This window comes from Dendrobates tinctorius, unplaced genomic scaffold (assembly GCF_039654945.1).
Source record: "Dendrobates tinctorius isolate UK_male_01 unplaced genomic scaffold, ASM3965494v1 ptg000062l, whole genome shotgun sequence".
NCBI lineage: Eukaryota > Metazoa > Chordata > Amphibia > Anura > Dendrobatidae > Dendrobates > Dendrobates tinctorius.
In genome coordinates this window covers 9,718,019-9,735,894 of record NW_027361730.1, presented here as the reverse complement: position 1 = coordinate 9,735,894, position 17,876 = coordinate 9,718,019, and the positions used below count along the sequence as shown (strand labels likewise).

Here is a 17,876-nt window from a genome sequence, read left to right as displayed (position 1 = left end):
AAAGTAGAGTAAAGTAGACCAAAAGATCCTTAAAGGCTAGAGATCATGCCCCGATCCCCAAAAAATCTGGAACAAATGACAAAGTAATTGAGCTCTATCAGTCTTCAAAAAAGGTTATAAAGCCTTTTCTAAACCTTTGGGACTCCAGTGAACCACAGTGAGAGCCTTTATCCACAAATGGCGAAAACAGGGAACAGTGGAGAACCTTCCCAGGAGTGACCAGCCCATCAAAATTACCCTAAGAGCGCAGCGACGACTCATTCAAGAGGTCCCAAATTACCCCACAACAACTTCCAAAGAACTGCAGGCCTCACTTGCCTCAGTTAAGGTCAGTGTTCATGACTCCACCATAAGAAAAAGACGGGGGAAAAATGGCCTGCATGGCAGACTTCTGAGACGAAAACCACTGTTGAGCAAATAAGAACATAAAGGCTCATCTCCGTTTTGCCAGAATACATATTCATGATCCCCAATACTTTTTGGAGAATACTCCGTGGACTTAAGAGACAAAAGTTGAACTTTTTGGAAGGTGTACATCCCATTACATCTGGCGTAAAAGTAAGAGCATTTCAGAAAAGAATCATCATGCCAACAGTAAAATATGGTGCAAGCAAAACGAAAAACAAGGAGTACAAAGCACCTTCAGATATAAAATCTATTAAATTTTTTAAATATATTCTTGAATATTATTACATCATAAAATATTGTACAGACAAACTAACAATGTAAAGGACATAAGACATAAGGTCTGACACAGTTACATAAATGTCTGGATCAGGGATATTGAGATCATATAATTCAATAACTTTTACAATTAGTCCAAGTAACTAGACACAATTAGAAAAATTATCCCACCAAGGACAACATCTGCAAGGAGTTTGTATGTTCTCCCCGTGTTTGCGTGGGTTTCCTCCGGGCACTCCGGTTTCCTCCCACACTCCAAAGACATACTGATAGGGAATATAGATTGTGAGCCCCACCCGGGACAGTGATGAAAATGTGTGCAAACTGTAAAGCGCTGCGGAATATGTTAGTGCTATATAAAAATAAAGATTTATTTATTTATTTATTTTAATAACTTTTACAATTAGTCCAAGTAACTAGACACAATTAGAAAAATTCATCATCAGATACCATATGGGGTGCATTGAGAAAACTCACAACATGTTGCCTTTATAGCATGTATACCCAAAAATGGACTTGAACTAACAGTCTAATACTAAGGAAAAAATCTCACCCAAATAGATCCACATAACTGGTCAAAGTCCTGACCTTAAAGTGGTGGTCCACTACTAGATCAACCCCTTCTTAAACTAAATGTTATGTCCTGTTAGCATGAAAAAGCCTATACTCCCCTCCCATGCCGGCTCCGTTCCAGCAGTGTCAGCACTCGCTCTCCCCGGGTCTGTTGTGCGGTGGAATGACACGTGATATCGTTGCCCAATCAGCACTGAAACCCCTTTCTCCACCTTCTGACAAACCGAACATGAAGCAGAAGCCAGGGATCAGCATCAGCCAAGTCTTCCTCTTCATGTTCAGTTTGTCTGAAGGCGGAGACTTCAACGCCAGTGCTGATTGGGCGCCAGTGTCACATGTTACAACACTGCATCACAGGCCCCGAGAGAGCGAGTGCCGACACCGTGAGAATGGCGCCAGCACTGGAGGTGAGTATAGGCTTTATTATTTTATCGGGGCATAACATTTAGTTTAAGAAGGGGTTGCCCTAGTAGTGGACAATCCCTTTAATTCAATTGAGATACTGCCTTGAAAAGGCGGCTCATGCTCTGAAACCCTCCAATGTGGCTGAATTATAACAATTCTTCAAAGATGAGTGGGCCAAAATTCCTCCAGAGCGTTGTAAAAGACTCAGTGCCAGTTATCGCAAACGCTTGATTGCAGTTGTTGCTTCTAAGGGGGGCCCGACCAGTCATTAGGTTTAGGGGCAATCACTTTTTCACACAGGGCCCTGTAAGTTTGGATTTCTTTTTCTCTTAATAATGAAGACCTTCATTTAAAAATTGCACTTTGTGTTTATTTGTGTTATCTTTCTTTAATATTAAAATTTCTTTGGTGATCTGAAACATTTAAGTGTGACAAACATGCAAAAGAATAGAAAATCAGGAGGGGGAAAATACTTTTTCGCACCACTGTATTTAGTTTCCAGGTCTTACATGAAATTTTCAGTACGAGTGCTGCATGCTTTCTGTAGACTTTCTAGGTTTATAGCCCCTGCTTCTTACTGTTTTCTCTGACTTTGCATTTCGGGACCCGGCAGTTTTGTGCCTCAGTATTGAGCATCAGAATGAAACTGTTCATATTTTTTATAATTTCCCCAGTTTTTGACTCCGTCATTAAGTTCTTTTTTTTCCTTCTGTTAATCTCAAAAGTATTGCCTGTAAATTTCATCAGGGTTTGATGTATTAAGCCCAATCAGAAGCCGCAGCTTATTGCAGCTTTTCAGACTCTTATAATATGGCCCCATGGAGGGTATTTCTTCTCTGGCTTTATGGTTGCATTGTTGTCCATTACAGCTCATGTTCTGTTTCATTTCCAGTGTGTTAAATCTCCAGTAAATACATGAGCACTTCTGAGTGACTGCAGCCTTGCGCTGAATGTGACCATGTATGAATGGAAAATCTGTCTTTTATCACAATTGTCAGTAGTAAGTGTTCCTGCTTTGGCAAAGGGTTGAAACGTATCCATGGTTCTATATTGTGAAACTGTCCCAGATGACTCCACAGGTGTGCATACTGTTGCATCATATCATAAAAAGCACAGCAAGTTCCGCCATTGTTCCATAGCTTGTGTTACTTTGCACCTGCACCGATTACGCTCCAGTCCCTCCGCTTGTTATCACTTAATTAAATCCTCATATTATACACAAATGTCCCTGCTGTAAGCACACTCTGATGGTTCTTTCTTGCTGTCTGTTCAAAGGCTGAGAGAAGCACAATGTTATCTGTGTCTGCAGAAGCACATGGCGTGTGCCGATCACGAGTAATGGGCATTTTCTCATGGTGCTATTGCCCTGATGGTCAGCTGAATGTGTTTGTTCTGAGTTTGTCTGGTAAACACCTATCATGTATGGGTCTCTTCCAACTTGTGCAACCTATAGGGATGTAATTGTTAGTATAGTATATTATATAATCTGTATATAATCTGATACTATTTACTGCCTGACTACCTGCTAATGCAAAATGAAAGTGTGCGTGGTGAACCATTTATCTGATGTGTGTGCTTTAACTGTTAAGCTGGAGTGAAGTTTGGGACTTGAAAGAAACGAGTTAATATTTTCAGACTATATTCCACCTCAAGAAAGTAAACTCGATGTGTGATTGTGACCCCTACATACTGCTGTCAGCGTTCACATTACGCTGCACGCCCACAGTCTGTATGATAAACACAGCAGCTTGTGTCAGTGAGAGCAGTCAATACCCAGCCTTAATGAGCCACCGACGGAGACATGCTCGACAGGTAGAGGCCATTGAAGAATGCCTAGTATCAGGGTAACACAAGGACAGGTAACACAGTACATACAATCGAAAAAACTGAAATAAGATTCAATGCAAGATGTAATAAAACCACTTATTTCATGTAAAATAATTGTAAATCAGCTACTGGGAGAAGCTATTTTTTTTATAAATTCTAGATGAGCTACTTTAATACCAAGCAATATTCTAATGGGAAATATCCAAACATGGTTAACGTGGTCTTTTATTCAGTAGCTTGTTATATATTGAATGTTGACGCTGTTTAATGTCTTAAAGAAAACCTGTTACCTCTAGAAACACTATATTGCGTTGTGCTCAAAAGTTTACATAGCCAAAACATCCAAATGACCCTGATCAAAAGTTTACATACCCCTTTTCTTAATACTGCGTATTGCCCCCTATAACATCAATGAAAGCTTGAAGTCTTTTGTGGTAGTTGTGGATGAGGTTCTTTATTTTCTCAGATGGTAACGCTGCCCACTCTTCTTGGCAAAAAGCCTCCAGTTCCTGTAAATTCCTAGGCTACCTAGCATGAACTGCACGCTTGAGATCTCCCCAGGCTCAATTATATTGTTTGTTCTGCTGTAGCCAATGACAGGTCGACTTGACCTTGTGTTTTGGATCATTGTGATGTTGGAACTTCTAAGTACGTCCCATGCGCAGCAGTATTTGCTGATAACGTGCTGCATTTATCTTTCCTTCAACTCTGAACAAGTTTCTTGTGCCTTTGTAGCTCAAACATCCCCAAAACATCAGTGATCCATCTCCGTGCTTTACAGTAGGAATGGTGTTCCTTTCGTCATAACTTCAATTTTGGTCTCATCACTCCAAATTACCTCGTTTCAGAAGTTGTCTCTGTGCTGTTTTGCGTATTGTAGGTGAGATACTTTGTGGCATTTGCGCAGTAGTGGCTTTCTTCTGGCGACTCGACCATGCAGCCCATTTTGCTTCAAGTGCCTCCATATTGTACATCTTGAAACAGCCAGACCGTTAGTTTTCAGAGTCCAGTATTTCAGCTGATGTTATTTGTGGGTTTTTCTTTGTATCCTAAACAATTTTCCTGGCATTTGTGGACAAAATTTTTGTTGGTCTACCTGACTGTGGTTTTTTTACAGAGCTCCTGATTTTCCATTTGTTAATCACAGTTTGAATGCTGCTGACTGACTTTATCAATTCCTTGGATATCTTTTTGTATCCCTTTCCTGTTTAATACAGCTCAACTACCTTTTCCAGTAGATCCGTTGACAATTCTTTTGTTTTCTTCATGACTCACAATCCAGAACCTTCTGGCTGGATGAAAGATGCAAGAATCTGTCTGGATACCAGAGACTCAGGCAGCTTTTATGCACACACACTCATTACAAGTAAACAGGTCACAGGTGAGGATGTTACCTTTAGTAGCCATTCAAACCCGTTTGTGTCAGCTTCTGTGCATGTTATCAGGCAAAAATCACCAGGGTATGTACATTTTTAATAGGTCATTTGGATGTTTTCGGTTGTCATTATGATTTAAAAAGAGAAAACACAGTAGTTTGACAATAAATTGTTTCACCCAAACACTAACCATGAGTGGAGAAAACGTTTTGGTGTTATCATTCATATTTTCTGAAAAAAGGTCAAGAAAGCAAAAATTCTGCCGGGGTATGTAAACTTTTGAGCACAGCTGTATCTGCAGAAATAGTGGTAATCTGCAGGTAAATGGCATTTACATCATGCCTGGCTGCCTTACTGGAGCGGCCACAAGGAGGAAATTAAGTTATATCCTCCCTGGAGCCACTCACTTCTAGTCATTGGAGTGATGCAGGGAGCTCTTACAGTCCCTTCTCACTATACAATGAACAAGTTATAATCACTCCTCACATTATTTTTTGACAGCCGGTTCTCCAGCATGTTCCTTGACTAGTTTTAATATCTAAATAGGCCCTTGTGCATGATTGAGCCCATGTCCACTACTGGGAACATAACCGGCTGTTGGAGTGTTATTTTTTGTCACAAGCTGCCCCTCAGCGAGAGTAGCCAAACTTGGAATTGAGCCTTGAATCTACGTTAGTCGTGGTCTGGATAATCATGGTAAGCACAGAAAGCAACATTCAAGGTTGATAGGGCAGACTGTGACATGAAAGTGTATGGTCATCATCAAGTCCTGTGCTGTACATGCTTCATTTATAAAATGCAGCCAAGCAGATTTAGCCTGTACCACATGACAAATTTTCAATAGACCTCTGCACAGCAAATTTCAGTCATTCTCCTGGATTTGCAGGCAGAGACAGAACAGTGGACCTAATGACAAAAGACTAAGAGGGATAATTTTTGGACCATTTTCTAATTTTAAAAAGCATAACAAGTCTGTCAGCGCACTGTTATTAAACGGGCTGTTGATTGCTAGCAGTTGCCATTTATTTACTCATAGCCATATGTGTTGAGGTCAAAGGCTGTTTTTGCATTAATGCAGTCCTAGGAGACCCCAATGTGTGTTACACGCTCCTTTTAAGGGCAAGTTGAGCTGTTCCAGTATTTGTGATTGTGAAATCTCTTTGAATTTGAATTTTGTTCATCTCTAGCGCTTTCTAAGGAGTAGTTCTAAGGAAGGCCAAATATGAAGTTATGCAAATATAAGGTGGCTTTTACTTATAATCTAGTTTTGTGTTTTCTCTGCAGAAGTATTCACTCATGTGTTATGAAGTGAGCAGTGATACATTTTTTGTTTACTTTTGTACATACTACAGAAAAGCAATCTATAATGAAAAATTTCACTATGCAGAAAAGTGTAACTGGACCCTTTTACTTGGTACAATCCATTGAACACATGTTACATCTTTCTGCATCAAGGTATCCTGCTGTTTCACGGTATTTTTGTAGTAACCACATTTCTTCATGTCTGTTTAGAAAATCGCGACTGCATTTGTCATAGGCAATATTAACAATCTCTAAAACTCGTTACACATCTATGGTAATTAGAAATATCCTTGGATAAATGAAGGGGCCTTGGATTCAGCCATTCAAGCTACTGTACTATTTCAGCATATACTGTCTTGTACTACATGTTATTATTAGGCGTTTATCAATAAGAACACTCAGTCCAATAAAAAAAAAACATAATTGGGTTAATAAATAATTGGTTCATCAGTCATAAGATGTAAGGCTATATAACAGCTTCTATAAACGCTCAAACTTTGTTGTCATGTCATTGCTTCAAGGAAAGAGTTTTTCATCTGCCTTGAAGTGGTTTGGTATGTTAAAGCCCTTGACTGAAGATTTCCTTATCTATGTTGAGCCCTGTGTCCTTATCAGGGGTCTAAGTGAAGCACAACATAGGAGTTGGTTAGATAGCTGTAATATTGATGGAAATATGTGTTAAGGTACTGTCACACTTAGCGATGTACCAGTGATCCCGACCAGCGATATGACGCAGTCAGGATCGCTGGTACATCGCTAAGTGGTCGCTAGTGAGCTGCCACACAGGCAGATCTCACCAGCGACATCGCTGGGAACGGGGGTCGCTAATTACCTGTCACACCAGGCGATCCTGCGTCATCCCGCCCGGCTCCACGCGTCGCTCGTCTCCACAGCAGGAAGCGCCACAGGAAGCAGACGACGAGAAACAGTCCTGAACGTTCTCGTGAGATCAGCGATAATGTGCGGGGGAGCCGGTCGTAGGTAAGTATCACACACAGCGATATCGCTAGCAATATCGCTATAACGTCACTAGTTATAGCGATATTGCTAGCGATATCTCTTAGTGTGACATGCCCTTTAGTACTGATGATTTCTCTCCCAGCTTTGTCTCACTGCCTTGAAATGGAGTATGTTTTCAGAAAATGACCTTATGTTTAAATCACATATTTATATTGGTGTTTTTTTCTTCCTCTATATTAAATACATATCCCTAATATTTTTAGACTGACCTCTAAGCCTAATATTAGTTTAACACTTCCTGTTCTTTTGAAATCACATTTCAGCAGTTATCTCTTATCAGAGGCAGTATAATGACCCATAACCACATGATATAACACAGAATCCACCATTCAGAATAGGTGATGATCACAGCTTCCCTTTGCCCATTACTGCATACTGACCTCTGAAGAACTCACAAGTTGTGTCGAAAAAGCTCTCCTATATAAATCTAAATGAGTCAGAGCCTTTTTACTGCTTCCTGCGGTCCATCCAGTAAGGGTATATTATCATTATTATTATAGCGCCATTTATTTCATGGCGCTTTACATGTGAAAAGGGGTATGCATAATAAAAACAAGTACAATAATCTTAAACAAAACAAGTCACAACTGGAAAAGGAGGAGAGGGGACCCTGCCCGCAAGGGCTCACGATCCACAACATGTTGAGGTATTTGATGCACTTTACAAATCCCACATCATGCGTGAATTGAGAAATGTCACTCTTTTTGATTAAATATGTCCTCCTCCTGCTTCCTTCTTTCACTTTAAAACAAACTGTGTTACAGACCTGGGCAAAGTGCGGCCCATGGGCCACATCCGGCTCTCTGGCTGTCTCAGTCCAGCCCGCGGACCGAGACAGCTATGGGGCTGGAAACCTGAGGCCTGCTGGCTCCACCGTGCCCGCCCGCTTGCTGTCTCCTGCCCACTGTCAGCTTTGGTGACGAGGGGCCTCCAACCACTTCCTCCACCAATCAGCGTCATGTCATTGCGTCAGCTGTGCACCACCGGAGAGTCAGCGCTCCAGAGGCAGAAGCAGGACGCCTGGGAACATTACGAGGTGAGTATGTGGTGGTGTTTTTTTTTTGTGTATGAATATGGGGGGTGAACATGGGGATTCTATGGGAATGACAGCACATGGAGATTCTATGGGGGTGACAGCACATGGGAATTCTATGGGGTGACGTACAGCACATGGGGATTCTATGGGGGTGACGTACAGCACATGGGGATTCTATGGGGGTGACGTGCAGCACATGGGGAAGCTATGGGAAGGATGTATACTGTCATACAATATATAGGGAGTCTGTGTGGGGCTCAATCAGTATATGGGGAGGCTGTGTGGGGCTCATTCGTACATGGGGAGGCTGTGTGGGGTTCATGCCGTACATTGGGAGGCTGTGTGGGGCTCATGCCGTACATGGGGAGGCTGTGTGGGGCTCATGTCGTACATGGGGAGGCTGTGTGAGGCTCATGCCGTACATGGGGAGGCTGTGTGGGGCTCATGCCGTACATGGGGAGGCTGTGTGGGGCTCATGTCGTACATGGGGAGGCTGTGTGAGGCTCATGCCGTACATGGGGAGGCTGTGTGGGGCTCATGCCGTACATGGGGAGGCTGTGTGGGGCTCATGCCGTACATGGGGAGGCTGTGTGGGGCTCATGTCGTACATGGGGAGGCTGTGTGAGGCTCATGCCGTACATGGGGAGGCTGTGTGGGGCTCATGCCGTACATGGGGAGGCTGTGTGGGGCTCATGCCGTACATGGGGAGGCTGTGTGAGGCTCATGCCGTACATGGGGAGGCTGTGTGGGGCTCATGCCGTACATGGGGAGGCTGTGTGGGGCTCATGCCGTACATGGGGAGGCTGTGTGGGGCTCATGTCGTACATGGGGAGGCTGTGTGAGGCTCATGCCGTACATGGGGAGGCTGTGTGGGGCTCATGCCGTACATGGGGAGGCTGTGTGGGGCTCATGCCTTACATGGGGAGGCTGTGTGGGGCTCATGCCTTACATGGGGAGGCTGTGTGGGGCTCATGCCGTACATGGGGAGGCTGCGTGAGGCTGATGCCACATATGGGGGAGGCTGTGTGGGGCTCATGCCGTACATGGAGAGGCTGTGTGGGGCTCATGCCGTACATGGGGAGGCTGTGTGGGGCTCATGCCATACATGGGGAGGCTGTGTGGGGCTGATGCCACATATGGGGGAGGCTGTGTGGGGCTCATGCCGCATATGTAGTAGGCTGTGTGAGGCTCATGCTGTATATAAGGGACTGTGGGGGTTTATATATATATATAGGGGGGTGTTAACATACTTAATTCTGCTCAATATTAAGTGATACAATTAATATTAATAAATTAATATTGAGTAGAATTAATTTCAAGCTATTGGTTCAGCCCTCCACATGGTCTCTCATGTGGCCCCTCGGGAAAATTAATTGCCCATCCCTGGTGTAGAAGATCCTGAAGTTTTGGCAGTGCATTAAGCTTGTGTCTAAATACTGTTAACAGCAGCTCAGACAAGATGTCTGCTCACCACCTCAAAATCATGTACAGAAAATGAAATCTACAAACTTTAAATAACAAAATAAACAATACAATAAGGAATGTTTCAATATATGAGAGTTTTAATTATTAAAAAATAATGTGGGTGATTCCCTGTCCCCTCTCAATGTATATTCTTTATGATGAAAATATGTGTGCTTATTATCCCAACTCTGTCATTGTGTTTTTAATTGCAGGTACACAGCTTGAGAAGCTCATGGAGAGCATGAGGAGTGAAATTGCTAGCACTCCCCCATTGGAAGGGTCGTTCTCCCCACGCCGAGGAGACTACTGCATTGCTAAATTTGTGGATGGAGAATGGTGAGTCGAACGACAATGTCATTCATGTGATGTTGTGATCCTACTGGGAACATTGCATTATATGCTGGCAGTGCTATATGTGAAAGGTACCCAATCTGAGACATAGCTCAGACAGTTATTAATCTTGTTTTTTTCCTAGTAGCCCCGTTGTTTTTTACTGCAGTGTGTCCTCCCTGACCTTATTTCAGAATACTTGTCCAGTTTGTTTTAAAAAATACAAACTGGGTTTTACTTACCTTCTCCAGGTCTAGTGTTGTGTCTCCGCCAGTCTCTGTCTCCAGCGATGACGTCACGTCAATAATGAAGTAGTCAATCGCTGAACTCAGCGGCTCATGCCATCTATATTGTCAGAGCCGTTGGGCTCAGTGATTGGTTTCATCCAGCAATGTGAACGTGACGTCACTACTGCAGCCAAACATTGGAGACTCAGCGCTGAATCCGGGGGGGGGAGTTTGTTTCTTTACATCAATCTGAAGATATGGAAACGTTTTATGAAAAGGAGAACCCCTTTGTAATTCAATTTGTCATGATTCCGAACAACACCATATCAAGAGAAAAAAAAGGATACTTTAGCTTATATATTTTAACCTAGGAGCCTATGAGTGATTAATGGCAGACTGGTGTCATTTATTTTCATGGTATACATCTCTGGATTTTTTTGTTTTGAAAACAAGGAACGAACCAAAGATAAAATTTAAAAAAAATAGATAAAAAAGATAAAAAAATTATTCCCATGCTTTTCTTAGTGAAACATGTGCAGTGGTTATTACAACACTATGGCCACACTGTTGTATCTACAAATTCTGGTGTCCGTTGAATGCACGGTAAGTAGGTGAGGCAGATTGTGAGAGAGCTAGTGATAAGAGAGTACATACTTCTTCACTTCCCAAGCCTATGTCTGCAGTCCTGTGCGGTCAGTGCGAGGATACAAGTCATTAATAATGAGAGCACTTTCTTCAATATCCCTGCACATGTTCTAGCTCAGCAGTGTGGGAGATGGATGAGGGATGCACCGCTGCTGATCCCTTAAGACATACAGATGCTTTCCTGCTTGCATTGTCAGGATATCTAGTCTGTGGTGTAATGCACAGTGTAGCAGCTTATTAATAGCCAGTGGTTTTAGTTCTTCATAGGTCTGTGCTCGTAGAATAATTTACTATAAGCAGCCAGTTCTGTTATAGTATCTTGTATTTACTGCAGCTAAGCCCAATATAGCCAACTTACCAGCCAGGAAAGCAGCTGCTGCTTCCATAATTTTCAGTCCAAAATAGAATTTGCATATGGAGGTTTTAGAATTTCTAGGAATCCAAAAATTACATTTCAAATTAATAAAGCATTGACATTAATGACTATTCGCTCCCGAGCTACAGGTTGGGCACCCCTGATCTAAAGGCTTATTCACACATCCGGTTTTGTTTTCTGTTTATTTGAACAATAGTTCACAGACCCATTACAATAAGTGTGCCTTTTCAAGTGTCTTTTTTTCAAACTGAACACAAAAAACCCTACTTTGTTCAGTCCCAAATATCACTTTCAAGTGAATGGGTTTGTGTAAAAAGTCAGCACTCAGATGCCATCCGAATGCCATCCTAGTGCTGGCTGTTTTTCACTGAATAAGTCGTAGAAGTTTTGAAGTATTTTTTTCTAATGAGAAAGGCAATGATGGACATATTGTAAAAAACTGGCACACAGACCAAAATTAGATCCAGTGAACTAAAAAAAAAGCAGCTTTTCATGTGCCAGTTAAGAAAAAAAAACAACTGATGTGTAAATTCGATCTAATGGGTGTGGTGTGCTGTTCACATGTTCTATTTAGATTGATATGCTAGTTGCAGGGTCTGTGTCCGGGGACCATTCACATGTCTGTCAATGACCACCAATTGGATGACGTTTACCAGCAGTTCAGACAGGCTGACCAATGTTTTGATTCCATTGAAGGGTGGATAGGCTGCTGCAAGACACCTCTGAGCTTTTGTTTCCAGGGAATCCAAGAATCGAACATTTAGAGGTTTCCCTTTGTCACATTGATATTTTTTATGCTTGCATGCCAATTCGTTATGTCTAAAGGCTGTTGATGTCCATTGATTCTTTTTTTTTCTTGTCTGTAACCTTTTTTCTACATAGGCATGAAATCTCCATGCAGTCAGGAAAGCATGGTTGCAATGTTTTATATTAATTGACTTATCAAGTATGATATTTAGTTTGGATCGATGTTTTTTTCCCTTTAATGTGCAATACCTAGTAACCCATTAAAAGCCAGAGTGATTGTCTCCCTGCTCAGTGGAATGGATGGATCGGTGTTCTCGATGAGCCTTTTCTTGCTCTCATTAAACACTAACAGACAGCCTGATGAATGAGGACATGCAAGTTGCTCTAGAGTTTAGTTTTTCCTCTGTGAAAATGTCTCAGATTTAAATGTCTTTTAAAAGGGAACATCAAATTCCCAGACATATCTGTTCTCTAATTATAGCTGTTGTTTAGTATATTGGCTTTAAACAGCATACATCAATCTATTAATTAGCCGCACAGTATTATACCCTTAGGATATGTTACACGGCATGTACGCGTGCCAGATTCTACTTTCTTTTTAAGCTTTTTTCTGGGAGGGGGGAATAAGCATAGAAATTTGGGAATTTTGCATATTTAGTCCCAATTAACATTGGAATACTTGTGAAATCTATAAACTGATGTGCTACCTTTCAGTATTTGAGTAACCTGTTTTCATCCCAAATCAGCATGATTTCTTATGTCCATCTCGGGTCTCCTCTTTTAGTGTTATGAGGCATCATTATTGTAGTGTATAGCAAACAGATAATAATAATCTTTATTTTTATATAGCGCTAACATATTCCGTAGCGCTTTACAGTTTGCACACATTCTCATCACTGTGCCCGATGGGGCTCACAATCTAAATTCCCTATCAGTATGTCTTTGGAACGTGGGAGGAAACCCATGCAAACACAGGGAGAACATACAAACTCCTTGCAGATGTTGTCCTTGGTGGGATTCAAACCCAGGACTCCAGTGCTAACCACTGAGCCACCGTGCTGCCTATCAAGATGTAGTGAAATAATAACCAGAAGATGGTGATTAAAGAGTTTCCCCTCTTTGGAAAATATTTATGTGTTAAGGTAGTCATTTGACAACATTCTGATAACATTTTCACCGGTAAGGAACCCCCAGACAACTGCAATCTGTGGGAAATCCAGGTATTTGGTTGCCTGTGGCACCTCCACAGGAGTAGTTCAGTGTTAGGCTGGTTTCACATTTGCGTTTTTTTTCGCGGTAATTTAGCGCTAAATAGCGCATGCATTTTTTTTTCCTATACTTTGCATGGGATGCGCTTATGTGCGCATACACATGCGTTTGTACGCGTTTTACAGCGCATGCGTTTTTTCGCGGTATGCGCTCGGGTGCACAAAATGCAACTTGTTGCATTTTTTGTGCGTCCGATTTGCCTCAAAAAAACGCATGAGCGCAATGCGTTTTTTTACAGCAAGACACCCAATATAAGTCTATGGGTGCGCATTGGCATGCTTATGTATGCGTTTTTTTGCACATGCGTTTTTTTTTTGTTAACCATGGAATTTAGGGGTTTGGGTTAGAGTTAGGGTTAGTTAAGGGGGTTTAGGGTTATTGTTAGGGTCAGGGTTAGGGTCAGGGTTAGGGTTAAGTATGGTTTGGTTAAGGGTTAGGGTCAGGGTTAGGGTCAGGGTTAGGGTTAAGTATGGTTTGGTTAAGGGTTAGGGTCAGGGTTAGGGTCAGGGTTAGGGTTAAGTATGGTTTGGTTAAGGGTTAGGGTCAGGGTTAGGGTCAGGGTTAGGGTTAGGGTTAAGGTTAGTTAGGGTTTGGGTTAGGGTTAAGTATGGTTTGGTTAAGGGTTAGGGTCAGGGTTAGGGTCAGGGTTAGGGTTAAGGTTAGTTAGGGTTTGGGTTAGGGTTAAGTATGGTTTGGTTAAGGGTTAGGGTCAGGGTTAGGGTTAAGTATGGTTTGGTTAAGGGTTAGGGTCAGGGTTAGGGTCAGGGTTAGGGTTAGTAAAGTCATGGTTTGGGTTAGTGTGAGGGGCCACCTAATGTTGGAAAAAAATGCAAACGCGGTAAAAACGCACTAAAAACGCATACAAACGCATAAAAACGCTGCGTTTTTTTCATGCATGCTCATAAAAATGCTTGAAAAAAACGCAGCAGTTGTATGCTTTTGTATGCGTTTTTCAACGCGTTTTTTTGCGGGAAAAACGCGCTGCAAAAAAAAGCAAGTGTGAAACAGGCCTTACACATTGCCTACTCTCAGTGGTAGATGGAGGCACAGGGGCAGTTTCTCCCGGAAGAAAACTCTTGGGGGGGGGGGGGGGGAGTGTTAAAATTAACTCTCCAATTGCCACATATTTTTGGTGTGGTATAGGGGCTCCTTGAGTGCCCAGTCAGCGAGCCATATGAGTACAGCAGCCTGTAACTGTTTTGACATCTCAGTTGGTGCACTCAGCATAGGAGACAATCTAAATGACAAACACTACACTGTACTGTGCCACAGCTCCCATCCTCTCATTAAATGTACAAGTGAGAGGAGAGACCTTCCAGGGAAGCCATCTCAAATTGTAAAAAATATAGTTTCTCCTGTAAAAGAAAAAAAATACAATATGATTAACATTACCTAAGGTTAGGACTAGAGTTAGGAATAGGTTGAGGACAAGTGTAATAAAGAGTTACATACAAAAATGTATTAAATAGAGTGAAAATCTAATAGAACAATGTAAAACTTTATTTTAAAATGTTATGTTTGATTTCAGCAAAAAGCAAAGAATAACTATTGAGTCAAAGGACAAACTATAATTCCATCATTCTTTCCTTAACGTGCAATACTTGTGCCTATGGAGTGGGTGGGCAGTATGGCACTGATGGAAGGGGCTCAAGAATTGGTAATGGTCCATGGGTTTGGGGATGCAAATTATGTGACGCAGGTTCTGGCAACTCGTGCTATACCACTGCTTATTCCAATCAGTGTGTTGTCCATGTAATGCAAAATGGCAAAGGTCTTCCAGGGACAGCGACAATAATAATAACTGCTATCCACTCTAGTCAAGAGATAAAAATCTTGAAATGTTGCGTTTTCTAAAATTTGAGAATTCTCTAAAAGAATGTATAATTTTTTTTTATTTATTTTTTTTTTACCAAACCAGGCATCTCTATTAACTTATCAAAAGTCAAGTGATTTCATAGAGCCACAGAGAGTGATGCCAAGAAAGAGAGAAAGAGATGTTGTTTACATAGATATGTACCACTAATTAACCCATCAGTATGCCTTTTTAAAGAGTTTGACTTTAAGTACTTCAGATCAATTAATGCCTGGTAGCTATAGCTTCTGGCATTATAGAAATAATCACTAATCAAGAACCTACTTTTTTTTTTGTTCTTCCAGGTACCGAGCTCGTGTGGAGAAGGTTGAGTCACCCTCCAAGGTTCATGTGTTTTACATCGATTATGGAAATGTGAGTGCCTACTTGTCTCCGTTATAGCATTATTCACTATATAAAATATGTGACAACAAGGCCTAATGAGGCAGTTATCAGGTATAAAACTCATCCATGTGAAGAGTGTAATACTTGAAATGTGGTCTAAGTTATGAAGTTTCTCCTTGTGGAGAGAGCCAAGTCAGCATAAGGAGAATTATAAGCCATCCAATGCTCTTCTGGAATTTACATATGCAAATAGCCTCTTCAGAGAGGAAGAGGGCACAAACTCTAGTGCCACCCATTGGAATTAGAAATCCTAAATGTCAATATTGACTCTTGAAAAGGCTTTGCCATATATCGCCATACACTGCTCTGCCACTCTTCACAAGGAGAAATGTTACCCCATAGTCCCTGTGTTAAAGGCCTCTCACACAGCTTAATCAGTTCTCTTGCATTGGACTGATGAGGGGCAAACACCACAAACCATATTTGCAAATGGAGTTTCTGGTTTGGCTTCTTATACTAAGTCATGTGACAAGACCATTTTTAGTATGTCCCTGATCTTTAAACTCTGCAAATTTGTACTAGTCTTGCTATTCCTAGGTATTAATGCTTTGTTGGTTGTTGCGCTGAATGAATGATGAGTAAAAAATCTGATTCTTTCTTGGCTAAATATACAGATTTCCCAAGTAAAAGTCATTTTAACTGAATACATGATAGTGGGAAATCCAGGTATGAAAGAGCCATTTCATGTAGGCCTAATTTTTGTTAGATATTGCTGACTCCCCACCCACAAGAAGCTTTGTGCACATCTTCTCCAGGTCTTCTTCTGTGGCTTCTTTTACACTTTGGACTTCTCCTTTAAATAATATCATTGGCTCAGTAAAGCTATAATCGGAGGTTGTGATAATACATATCCTTATAGTGACACTTGTAAACATGAATGCATTGAAGCTGTATTATGTGAATTTGCTCCTGATCGGCGTTTACAGACAATGACCTCACCTGAATAGCGGATAATATTGCATTCAAAAGCATTAACCTGCTGAAGGGATTAGGAAGACGGCTCTTCCCAAGCTTGGAAGGAGATCTAAATCTCCCAGGTCTCTGTATTATATATATTACATAAATACATTTCCTGCATGGTCCCTGAGGACTCATAAAAAACGCTCAATTTAATATATTTCCTCAGATTGAATCTTTTCCCTCTGCCGCAGTGTGAAGTAGGGCTGTGTCTTCTATTAGAGTAAATCTGGTCTGTTAGCAAACAAATAAACCCATTTCCAGCATTAAGAAAGATGAACATTCCTAACACCAGGCAAAGCAGTCTGTAAGCCTAACAATTATGGGAGCAATTACATTTTAGGTATTTAATGTAGCAGAGAAACAACTAATATATGATTTCTACACAGACTTTTCCCATCTTGCTGTTTGTTGTTTTGCTGTGAACTCCTAACATACATGGATTAGTTTTTTAGCTTTATTGAGGAAATGTATCAGATCACAAACTCTTTTTGACCTGTCTCATTATGATATTGCTCTGGTAAGACTTAAGGGCCCGTCACATTAAGCGATATCGCTAGCAATATCGCTATAACGTCACTGTTTTTTGTGACGTTATAGCAATATTGCTAGCGATATCGCTATGTCTGATACTTACCTCCGACCGCTCCCCCGCTGGTTATCGCTGATCGCGCGAGAACGTCCAGGACAGTTTCTCGTCGTCAGCTTCCTGCTGTGGAGACGAGCGACGCGTGGACGCGGGCGGGAGGACGTCAGGATCGCCTCGTGTGACAGGTAAGTAGCAACCCCCGACCCCTGCTATGTCGCTGGTGAGATCTGCCTGTGAGGCAGCTTACTAGCGACCACTTAGCAATGCAACAGCGACCCTGACCACATCATGTCGCTGGTCGGGATCGCTGGTGCATCGCTAAGTGTGACAATACCTTTATATTGTTGTGGAATTTCCTAAATGTTTAAAGGAAACCTGTCAGGTCCCCAATTCCCTCCAGGCCAGCAGCATTCACTTATGTATCAGTATATTCCCTGCCTAAATGTCCCGGTATAACGTTTTTCTGTACAAATGAGGTTTAAAAAAAGCATTTATAATGTCCCTGTTTCCTGTACTAATGAGGGCTGTGACTTGTTCCTCATACCTAGTCATCCCCCTCTCCATGTTATCACACGTGATCAGGGCTGGCGTTTGGACCAGGCAGATGGTTGGGGCCCCCACCTACAAAGGGGGCCCCCTGCATCTGCAGTCCATTTATGAAGTGTCCAGAGGGTGTACAGCAGTGAATAATGCTGTGCATTGCTCTGTAGTCTGGAGCATCTGTCACGCAAAGCCCCTTGAGCCCCCCCCCTGTCTTTCTCCCTGCAGTCAGGTTAAAAGTTGAGTGGGGGA

General features: G+C 41.9%; 1 protein-coding gene across 2 annotated transcripts in view; it reads left to right on the top strand.

Annotated features, from left to right (window-relative positions):
* Positions 1-17,876, top strand: part of SND1 (staphylococcal nuclease and tudor domain containing 1) — a 956,786-nt gene that overhangs the window by 925,195 nt on the left and 13,715 nt on the right. For both annotated transcript variants that reach the window (XM_073579241.1, XM_073579240.1), the window contains exons 19-20: positions 9,900-10,023; positions 15,439-15,508. In XM_073579241.1, coding sequence (XP_073435342.1) covers positions 9,900-10,023; positions 15,439-15,508 — 194 coding nt within the window. The remainder of the gene's footprint in view (positions 1-9,899; positions 10,024-15,438; positions 15,509-17,876) is intronic.